Source organism: Danio aesculapii, chromosome 7 (genome assembly GCF_903798145.1).
Source record: "Danio aesculapii chromosome 7, fDanAes4.1, whole genome shotgun sequence".
Classification (NCBI taxonomy): Eukaryota; Metazoa; Chordata; class Actinopteri; order Cypriniformes; family Danionidae; genus Danio; species Danio aesculapii.
Window position 1 is genome coordinate 72,891,898 of NC_079441.1, and position 12,111 is coordinate 72,904,008.

A 12,111-nucleotide genomic window follows, 5' to 3' on the forward strand; every position below is an offset into this window, starting at 1 on the left:
TGTGTTTTGTGCGTGTTTCTGTGTTTGTGTGTGTATTTGTGTCTGGTTTTGTGTGTGTGCGTGTATTTGTGTGTTTCTGTGTTTTTGTGTGTATTTGTTTGTGTGTGTGTGTGTGTGTGTGTATTTGTGTGTGTGTGTGCGTGCATGCATGCATAAATATGAGTGTGTGTTTGTATGTATTTGTGTGTGTGTGGTTTGTGTGTGTGTGTGTGTGCCATGCATATATATGAGTGTGTGTGTTTTTTTTGTGTGTGTATTTGTGTGTGTGGTTTTGTGTGTGCGCGCGCATGCATATGTGTGTGTGTGTATGTATTTGTCTGTATTTGTGTGTGTGTGTGCGTGCATGCATATATATGAGTGTGTATTTGTGTGTGTTGGTCTTGTGTGTGTGTGCGCATGCATATATATATATATATATATGTATGTATATGTGTGTGTGTGTGTGTGTTTCTGTGTATTTGTGTGTGTGTGTGCGCGCATATTTATGAGTAAGTAGTTTGTGTGTGTGTTTTCATGTGTGTTTTGTGACACACACCCCAAACAGCAGCAGGGGAGAGGTGTGCCAGGCACTGAATCCAGCATATAGGGGTTCTCAAGCGTCCGCCACATTCTGTCTGTATGTTCAGCTCTGTGTTAAAGTCATCTGTGCTCAAGTGACGGCATACTGTATTACACCTTTCACTTGTACGATGGCTCTGAACTGTCAAAACCCCTTTTAAAATGCTCTTTTGGATGCAAAAAGCTAAAAAAATCTAACCCGATTCGATTTTTTTAAATGACGGGCGAACATATCGGAGGCAGTGCATCAACACGATTGACACGACGTGAGATTCAGTTTCGGATTCAGTGGGCAATAACACACAGCTATTACAGGAGAATGTGAATTATGAGCATTGCTGATGTCATCAATTCTCAATGGAAACCTATGGTGTGTGTGTGTGTGTTTGTGTGTGTGTGTGTGTGTGTGTGCGCTTGCAGGCTAACCGCACCTTCGATGCTCTGGCCAAAGCTGGTGATCTGGCAGATTTCTGGCTGCAGAATAAAGACTCTCTCTGGAGTTTCTTCAGCAGCGGCGCTCAGATCAACACACTCAGGGTGAGCCACGGTTATTTAATTTAATATTACATATCATCTGTCAAGAGTACAATGCATTTACGTTATTAGCATTAACCCCTTTTAGGATGTACCTCTTCATTTTTAGTGGGCGGATTGTATCGCAATCATATAATAATAACACTACAAAACAAACACAAATTACACAACGTCCATGACACAACAGCAAACATACAAACATTGACAGAAAGGGGGAAGAAACATCACAGCATTATCTGAGAAATTAGAAGCATCCGATCACAACGTAAACAACAACATCCTCAAGAAAACAAACACAATATGAAGTTAAAAAAAACACTCAACTTTATTTAGGCCTCAGAAAAAAACTGCATGTGAGTTTCCCTATTAAAGAAAACTAAAAGCATGCATGCATGTGGTGCCAAAAGAGCGAATGTGTTTTGCGTGACCTGCATGCAGGAGCCAGCAGAAGGTGACTGGATCAACATGTATCTGAATGGTAATCTAACACTGCTGCTTCACACAGATCTATCACTGTTCAGTCTGCGGGCGTTTTCTCCTGAGGTCTGCAGTGTTCATCTGAGTGCACACCGAGTTTAATGTCCTGTGAAATAATGGCCAGCGACCGACGGCTAATCTCCTTCATGCGCTGAGAAAAAATGTGTTTCTTACTCGTGTTTCTAGTCCAAATATCTACAAATTCTTCAATCAAGAAGCAGTTTTTAGACCAGCAAAGCATGTTGTGTTGTTTTCAGAAAGTTATTGATTTTTATTTAAAGGGCACGTAGTTTAGCTCTTTTTTATGATTTAATATTAATATTCTGGCTCTTCTGAGTGTGCCAGTTTAGCTTCAGTTTAAAACACAATTCAGATTTGTTTATTATAATGTGTTAAAAAGTGTCATGTTGGGGGCGTGTCCACAGCTCGCTGATTTAGGGGTGTGTTGCTTCACATGTAAATTAGTTTCGGCTTCCCGCCCAACGTAACAAGGGGGCGGAGCCATGAGCTCACCCGCTCTGTGTTTGGGCAGACTGAGAGAAGGAGTAGGAGTGAGAGGATCAGCAATCAGTCGTACATGTACGACTCTGACACAGACCAAGCAGAGAAAATCATATGTGTCTGTATAGTTTTACAGCCAACTGTGTGCTAGTTTCAAGTGCCAAGCTTGAGACTAATAACCACGCACACTGAATTAACTTTGACTGAGGCACCGGATGCGCCGCTCGAAGCCACGACACAGCACACCAGACACTCTCTGTGGCGCGGCAGAGACATGAAGTGTCCCGAATCGTCGTGCTGTTGTGTGTACCCTGATAGAAACCTATGTTTAGATTTCTAAAACGCATGGCGCAGCGTCAGGTACAGCAGCACCTAGTTAAGATCACAGGGAGCTTCTGAGATCGCGAGAAATGCAAACGGCTGAAGTATAAGGTAAACTCAATGAGAAGTACACATGTTTGCAAACCTACCTAAAGATACAACCAATAATTCTGATTAGAGCGATAATGTGGAGAATATTGATCTTGTGTTGAGCCCAATGAGCCTTGCATCTAAAAATAGAGCTAGCGTGTTCCTTTAGTGATATCGCTTCCACTCACGCTGAAAATGGCGGACGTGAATCAACAAACTGAGGATATGATGACGCGCCTGTCAATCAATATTGGTGGGCGGGGGGACCGCTCTCCTACGTAAAGTTGCGGTCGGTCTGAAAACCGCTCCAATTGGTCCACCGCTTTTATGTTGTTAAATTGAAAAAAAAGCACTGGGTGTGCTTATATCAGCCCAATATGATGCTCTATACTCCATACATGCACATATGTCTGTCCAAACAGCTTAAAAAGTAGATTTTTTACCATACGTGCCCTTTAAAGCAAGTTATCTTATAATAATCTGCAAATATGGTAAGAAAAATAATCTTGTTTTTGATTTGAAATAGCATTATTTTGCTTGTTTTAAGGAAAAACTCACTTCATTTGGACTCTGAAAACAACACGATTTGTTTTACTTGTTGTTGTTGTTGATTTAAGAACGTTCAGATATTTGGACTACTAACAAGACAAGTTAGAAAAGCGTTTTACTTTTGTTCTGCAGTTGGTGAAAATAAATTAATAGATGCTTCTCAGAAGGGTGGAAACTGATCACTAATGTGCAAAGAGCTCCACATGAGTCCATGAAGGTCTGCTAGATGAAGGTGCAAAATTAACTGAAGCGTACGGAGCAAACAGCCGTCCTTGATGAAGTAACCAGGCGTGGGGGAACACCGTGCTGTGGGTAATGAAGTCCTGTGGAGATCCCGCATCCGTGTCCATTACACAGGGAAGAGGGTGAAACTCATTCTTCACACTGCAGAGTCTGTGATCATTAAACTCTCTGCTGACGGTTGCTTTTGCTCCTTACACACAGCGAGCGGCTTTTACATCAAGAGGAGCAAGATGACCACTTTAATCACTCCAAATGTCTCTCGTCTAAAAGTCCAGTAGCTCCTCCCATTCACCAGTAGCTCCTCCCATTCACAAGTAGCCCCTCCCCTTCTGCTACATCATCCGGGTATTTAAAGTGCACTTATTCTGTTGGAAATTTCAGTCTGATTGCTCTACTTATGCTGTCTATACTGCAAAATAGTGTAGAATAGATCATAAGTATGTGGTTTGCTGGGTCTTGACCTGGTCTGGACTGTAATATTGGTACATTCACAGCCTCCTGTGCCTCATATGAAGCTTTTCTTTCATTGGTGTCGGCTGCACAAGTGTCTCCACACTTATCACACATCCATCAGCTCCTATAGCGCTCTGAAAGTGCTGTCTGGCCTATTTTCAGTCGTGCAGTCAGTCCGCTGCTCCTGCACACACTTCTTCTGTTGCTTGTCTCAATATTTTTAACGCTCGCTTTATTATTTTCTCTTTATTGTGTCTATTTTTTATAACATTCTTAAACATTCAAATTTTCTCAGGCTTATCCTGGACATGCATCTTTTAACCAAGTGTGAAGGAGCTGAGTTTGTCTCAGTTTTAACTCTGTCAGTGTCCTTTATTTTCTTAGCATCTTCTGGATTGCTCATTTCTTTGCATATGTACCAGTGTCCCCTGCGGGTTTGCATCTCTATCTGTGCTGCTCTTTTTTCCTCCAATGTGTGTGAGTGTGTGTGTCTCATGGGAGCTCTGTTTGGTGACTTGTCGCTCACTTGGCATTTCACGAGTTTGCAAATCAGCATGCTTTGCTTATTTCCCTCTCAATGGGTCTCGGCTAATGTCAAGGGCTCATTTGAAAGTCTTTTGGCTCATATTTCAACCTCTAAACACTGGTGGATGTATTTGAATGGATGTATGCGTGCGTTTATGTATTGCTATAGTATTGCTGTTCATACAAAACACTTTACAATCATACGAAGGGGGTCTCCACCCTTTTGACTGCAGAATTGTTTTTTATCTTGACGTTTGGTGGCTTTTTTAAAAAATGACCCCAACATTAATGAATCGTTTTCTATTTTGCATATTTATATGAAGGCTGTACACATTTAGGGTACAACAATTGTCCTTTGGGTCAATTTTGACCCACCTTCTATACAACTATCTTTTACTGTAGTGAGAAACGAGTGTTGTCCACTGTGTAAACACTGCTGAAATACTGATTGTGATGAAGCTGTGCTTGTTTCTTCATGTAAAATAGATTTGAGGATTGAGATTAAATTGATCTGCTTTATTTTAAAGGTATAGTGAAGTTGGTTTGTTTTTCAGAATTATGGAAAACAGGAGGGTTAAGGGCTGTTGGATGGAATTGAGAAAGACACTAAAGTTTCACCCAAACATCAACCTCCCGCTTTACATTGTGAAACTACTGTAATAAAGAAGTAACTGAAACTGCAGTTCATTGACTGGCCACTGGGGGCTGGCTTCAAAACAGACCAAATTTCCATTGACTCCCATGTTAAAATGCCCAACTTCACTGCAGAAAAAGTGTTTACAGTCTGTTACAATAAATGGTTTTGGTGTATAAAGCTAATATTACCCTTGAAGACAACTGTGAGGTCTGTGAATTTTGAATTATTTTTGAGGATTGAGATTAAATTGATCTGCTTTATTTTTGAGTTTTAGTGAAGGGGCACATTTTTGACTCAGAATTATAGACAACAGAAGGGTTAAAAGCTATTGGATGGAATTGGAAAAGATAGTTAAGTTTCACCCAAACATCAACCTCCCGCTCTACAATGTAAAGCTTAAACAAAAGTAACTAAAACTGCAATTCATTGACTGGCCACTGGGGGCTGGCTCCAAAACAGAGCACATTTCCATTGACTCCCATATTAAAATGCTCAGCTTTACTGCAGAAATAAAGTGTTCACAGTCTGGTGCAAAAATGGTTTTCGGTTATATAGCTAATATTAGCCCTCATGACAACTGTGAGGGGTGAATTGTGAATTTTGAGGGTTAAGATTAAATTGATCTGCTTTATTTTAGAGGTTTACTGAAGATGGCTCATTTTTGACTCAATGGGCGAACTGTGTACAGAATTATAGACAACAGAAGGGTTAAGGGCTATTGGAGGGAATTGGAAAAGATAGTTAAGTTTCCCCCAAACATCAACCTCCCGCTCTGCAATGTGAAGCTAATACGAACTGAAACTGCAATTCATCGACTGGCCACTAAAGGCTGGCTCCATAACAAAGCAAATTTCCATTGACTCCCATGTTAAAATGCTCAACTTTACTACAGAAATGAGCTGTTTACAGCTTGGTGCAAAAATGATTTCGGTGTATATAGCTAATATTAGCCTTCGTGGCGACTATGAGGGAGGGAATTTTGAGGATATTTAATTTAAGTGCTTTATTTTAGAGCTTTATTAAAAGTGGCTCGATTTTGACTCGAAGGGTGAACTGTGTAAACAAAATTATAGACAACAGGAAGGTTAAGAGCTATTGGAAGGACACCCTACACTCACATAAGAGCCATCTTAATGACCATAGATGTCGCTTTTATACTATTATGCTAAAAGTTATTGTAAATCTACCCAAAAATGCAAGAAAAACGTATACCACACATACACAACAATAAAGCATCTTTGAACATATTCACCCCGAAAGGAGTTTTCGAAAGTTTCATTTAGTGACCCGATATTTTTTGTTTGCGTGTGGACGAAAAAGCTGTGGTTTAAAAATATCCGTGTTCACGTGACCATGTTCGTGTCCTGTTCCAGCTCATCTGTAATTATCCGGTAACCCCCAACACCTTCATTAGCAGATTCAGGTGTGTTTAATTGGGGTTGCAGCTGGAATCTGAAGGACGGTTTCTCCCAAGGAGCTGGGTTAGGAGACCTCCGGACTAACAAATTCATGTGTAACTAATGCATCTGACCTTTACCAGAAATAAAGCGACATCTCATGCAGTCGAGCTCTCCATATGTGCTAGACAATGATCCTCAACTTCCCCAATATATTGGTCGCAGTTGTAGCTGGAACTCGCAGCGCTTCATATGCAGTATTTCATCAGGAAGTGCTTTATTAGTGAGTGGAGGAAGTTCAGTGGCTGTTATTGTTATGATGATTGAAAATGACTGAGAGTCTCACGCACACACATACGTACACACTCCTTCTGAATTAAGACTGAAACCCCAGCTCTTAAACACTTGGTGTGTGTGTGAATGTGTGTGTGTGTGAGTTTATTGCCCCTCCTCACTGATAGGGTGCATCAAAGGAGAAGGTAATTATGTGTAAGTGCAGGATCATTTTCATGAGCAGCAGGAAAGGGATTAACCAGCGGCACACCTTCAGCTGATCCCTCCATCACTCCATCCTCCCTCCATCCCTCCATCACCCCCATTACTGCAGAGTCACTTTAAATGAGCTTATGAGAGGAGCAGGAAGACAGACGAGTGTGGATGAATGGATAGAGGAGGACGAAAGTGAACTTTGTTTTGAGTTTTTCATTACCCTTTGCACGACCTTTGAGGCCGTGACACATCAAGCAGATGAATAGCTGTTGTTAAAGGTCTCGTGAAGTGCTTTGAAATTGTTCAATGTTTGACGTAACTTGAACTGAAACACGAAGAGAGGGCGGGGCATATAGTAGCTCCTCCCCCTTAAAAACAGCCAATAGTGTTTTGTTTCATCACAGCTCTGCCAGTGAGATTGGTTGAGCTCAAGCACATCAAATGAACAGCAGATGAGAAGAAGGGGGCGGGGCATGTCAGACACTACAGAGCATCTGATTGGTCAAGATTTGACTTGATACTGAACATTTACATTACATTTATCCACTTAGCAGACGCTTTTATCCAAAGCGGCTAACAAGTGAGGATAAAAGAAGCAGTAGTAGTCTCCTCTCAAAGATTTTTGTTAAGTGGTATGGGTTTTTTTACACTGTCAAAAGGTACCAAAAATCGAACCGCACCACTTTCCGAAGGCTACCTAGCACAACAAAAGGGTACCAAAAGGTGGAACTAGATGCATAGTTGAATACTATTGGTTTACAGAGAGTCAGGAGAATGAAAACAAAGGAAGCGCCATTTTTTAATACACAGCCGAGACATTACATGTGATAATATATACATATAATAACAAGCCATGGTCGACCCAAGCTTAAACAATCCTTGTCGTAGTCTTGTTGAACAGCCGCAAAGCCAAGAAGAAGAGCAGAATCTGCTGTGTGTCCTGGTGTTTAAAAGCGTGAGGGGTTTCACTTTCTCCAGAGAGCTCGCGATCATCCGTCGCGCGTCTATATTTGAAATAACCAGCTTGAGCTGATGTTAATAACCTGCACGTGATTATTGAAGCGCTTTTAACATCCAGCCAGAGTGTAGCACGAGAAAACAAAGCAGCGAATGATTCGTTCAGCAATCTAAAACATAAACAAACTGCTGTGTTCAACTATTATCATCACCTTCTGGACTATTATGAGCTCTATTACTTTCTAACAAGATGTTAACGTTACATGTGCTGGTGAAGAATGAAGATGAGAGGTTTGCACAGACTCTATACGTTTCAGATCGTTTACAAACCCAAAGAAGGCCTAAATATGTTTATATTCGGAGGCTTAGCAACCGAGGGGATGGGGGGGATACGTCCCCCTCACTTCTAGAGACAGGCCATTTAGAAACAGGTGATTAATAATTATATGGACGTATGATCTTATACAGCTGTCCCCCCACTTTTAAAATATCCGCTATGCCCCTGATTATATTTGTATGTGTATTATATGTATATATTTAATCACATGTATATTTTTGTCATTACATTTCAGAGACTGTAAGGGGCTGTATGCATTCATAAATGTTTTATTTTTTATTTTATATAATCGCAGACGTTACAGTAGGCTATTGTGCATCATCATTGATTTGCAGCTCTAATCAAATCCTGTTCATAGAAAGGTTAGTAGTTAACATTTAATATTGCGTGAGTATTTACAGTATGTAAAGCATTTGTTTAGTAAGAAGCGCTTCTCATGCGATATGTGAACTTCAAGTGAGAATGACGTCGACTGCAGCTTTCTGTCTCACACCACGCCTACCAAAAGGGTACCATTGGTTCCATTTAGCAGTGGAGACAGAAGCCTGATAAAGGTGACCCATACCGAACCATACCACACCATACCACTCAGTGGAAATGAGGCAGAAAGCATCTCAAATATTTCAAGGAACATTTACTTCCAGAAGCTTTACTATTGCTGTTTCTCAGTGGCAGAATGGTCTTACCAAGCGTCTAAAACATCTAAAGTTGTATGAGGAATATTTATTTCCAGGAGCATTACATTTAGATTTGTGCTGACATTCTTCAGCCTCTTATTCTGTTTCAGGTATTAATTTCCAGAACCTTTTGTTTCTCTGTTCCTCTATTTCCTTTATTCTAAAAATATCAAAAATAGTTAGCCACACTTACCAAAAACTCTACATCCTTGCATGAGATTCTTTAATAAATTGTGAGTCAAATCTCTTGTGCACGTCCTGAATGCGTGCTGAATATACTGTGTGATCTGGAGAGATCATGTATCGTCCGTTACTCTTACAGTGAATGATTATAAAGTGTCATTATCTGTGTTATTAAAGCCGCCAGTGTTTCTCTCTCTGTGTGGTGGCTGTCACAGTCTATTTTCTGATAAGTAAATTACAGTTTTTATGGTCAGGTGTGTTGGCAGAATAATTTCTGTTTAATGGCTGGAATATTTTACGGTGGTCTCCATTAGCAGCTGTGCTCTAATGCGTTCATTTCATACGGCTTCATTTGAAAACATTTGAACATTTTAACAAGCCCAGCTTCAGGTTTTATTGGAAAATAGAGTGCCAATGAGTGAGTGATCCTAAGAAGAGTGGATTACTCTATCTATCTATCTATCTATCTATCTATCTATCTATCTATCTATCTATCTATCTATCTATCTATCTATCTATCTATCTATCTATCTATCTATCTATCTATCTATCTATCTATCTATCCATCTGTCCGTCCGTCTGTCTGTCCGTCCGTCCGTCCGTCCGTCCATTGTTCTATCTAACGTTCTGTCTATTGTTGTATCCCATCTATCCATCCATCGATCGATCGTTCTATCATTCTATCTATCGTTGTATCTCTCCATTCATCCAGCCGTCGTTCCATCGTTCCATCTGTCGATGTATCCATCCATCCATCCTTCTATCGTTCTACCATCCTATCAATTGCTGCATCCATCCATCCATTCAATTATTCAATCCATCCATCATTCTATTGTTCCATCCATCCATCGTTCAATCTTTCTATCTATCGTTGTGTCACTCCATTCATCCATGGTTCTATCTATTGTTCTAAATATCCGTCCATCCATTCATACTTCAATCAGTCTATCCATCACTGTATCCATCATTCCATCCATCTATCATCCATTCATCCATCCATCCATCCATCCATCACTGCATCCATCCATCCATCCATCCATCGTTCTATTGTTCTACCTATCATTCTATGTATCAGTGCATCCATTCATCCATCCATCAATTGGTCTATCTATCGCTGTATTCATCCATCCATCGTTCTATCCATCCAATAATCATTCCATCTATCTATCCATCCATCCATGCATCATTCTATCTATCCATCCATTCATCCGTCGATCGTTCTATCTATCACTGTATCCATCAATCGTTCCATCGATCCATTGTTCTATATATCCCTGCATCCATCCATCCATCCATTGTTCTATCTATCATTCTATATATCCGTCCATCTATTCATCCATCGATCGTTCTATTTATTGCTGTATCCATCGTTCCATCCATTGTTCCATCCACCGTTCCATCCATCTATCGTTCCATCTATCACTGTATCTATCCATCCATCCATCCATTGTTCCATTCATCCATACATCATTGTTCTACTTGTTCTAAATATCCGTTCATCCATCCATCCATGCTTCCATCCTTCCTTCCTTCCTACCTTCTTGTACACTCTAAAAATGCTGGGTTGTTTTAACCAAACGCTGGGTCAAATATGCACAAAACAAACAGTAGAGTTAAAAATGTTCATTAAATACAAAAATGTAATTTACAAAATTAACCCAGTATTGGCTTCGTCCATATCTGAGCCCACAATGGGTTAAAACAACCTAGCATTTTTAAGAGGGTATTCTTTCTGTCATTCATTCATTCATTCATTCATTCATTTTCCTTCAGCTTAGTCCCTTTGTTTATCAGAGGTCACCACAGTGGAATGAACCGCCAACTTATCCAGCATTTGTTTTACACAACACATGCCCTTCCAGCTGCAACCCAGTACTGGGAAACACTCATACACACTCATTAGCGCGCACACACACTCATATACTATGGCCAATTTAGTTAATCAATTCCCCTATAGCGCATGTGTTTGGACTGTGGGGGAAACCGGAGCACCCGGAGGAAACCCACACCAACACAGGGAGAACATGCAAACACCAACTGACCCAGCCAGGACTTGAACCAGCGACCTTATTGCTGTGAGGTGAGAGGTGACATTGTTAACCACTGAGCCATATGACATATGTTCTTAATTACTCAAAATTTGATGTAATTTTTATTTAATTATTTGTTTATTTGCTTTTTTGTTTCTGCCTTTTTATGTATCCACGTTTAGTTTTTTTATGGAAAAAATGCTGGGTTGTTTTAACCCAAAGCTGGGCTAAAAAAAGTACAAACCCAACAGTTGGGTTAAAATGTTATTTATTTAATTTAAAATGTAATTAAAGCATCTGAGCATTTTTTAGAGAGTGTATCTACAGCATTACCTCTTATCAATCAGTCAGCCGCACATTTCATTCAATAAAATCTCCAGTTATTTGTTCCTGATCATTATTTCCCACGATTCCTCATCTCCAGTTTTTACAGTGAAGCGCTAAACAGGTTTGGGAAGTTTTAATGCATTTATAATGAGCAGTAATAAGCCTTTAACAGCGGTGATGTCACTCTTTTATCATTATACGCTCCGAGTGTGTGTGTGCGTGTGTGTGTGTGTGTCCTCTTCAGCATTGACTGCACACACAGCAGAGATTTACATTTGAATGGAGACTTTCTGCAGATCTGTGTGTCTGTGTGTGTGTGTGTGTGTGCGCGTGTGTGTGTGTGTGTGTGTGTTTGAATACATGCTTCAGCTGGGTTTATGTTTATTTGTGGGATTTATGTTTATCTTTGCGTGTTTGTTTATGTGCGCATGTTTATGCATTCATGTGTATTTATGTGTGTGTGTGTGTGTGTGTGTGTGTGTGTGTGTGTGTGTGTGTGCATGCGTTTTGTTGTTATGGTCGTTTTAGCATGTTTAAATATGTATGTGGTGTTTGTCATTGCGTGTGTGGGTGTTTATATGTTCGAGTGTGTGTGTGTTGATATTTGCATATCTGTATGAATGCTGGGGTTGTGTATGTGTGTACAGTATAAATATATAGTTTGTGTGTTGTGTGTCTATTAAAATTTGTATGTGTGTGTGGTAATATTTGCAGATCTGAGTGTGTGTGTGTGCGTGTACGTGTTAATATTTACATGTCTGGACAAATGCTGTTGTGCACGTGTGTGTGTGTGTGTGTGCGCGCATGTATATCTATGTGTGTGTGT

At 40.2% G+C, this 12,111-nt stretch overlaps 1 protein-coding gene across 1 annotated transcript in view; it reads left to right on the plus strand.

Moving 5' to 3' along the window:
* LOC130232528 (phospholipid-transporting ATPase ABCA1-like) overlaps positions 1 to 12,111 on the plus strand; it is a 182,828-nt gene that overhangs the window by 49,239 nt on the left and 121,478 nt on the right. Inside the window, 1 exon segment of the mRNA XM_056462478.1 lies at positions 979 to 1,095. Coding sequence (XP_056318453.1) covers positions 979 to 1,095 — 117 coding nt within the window.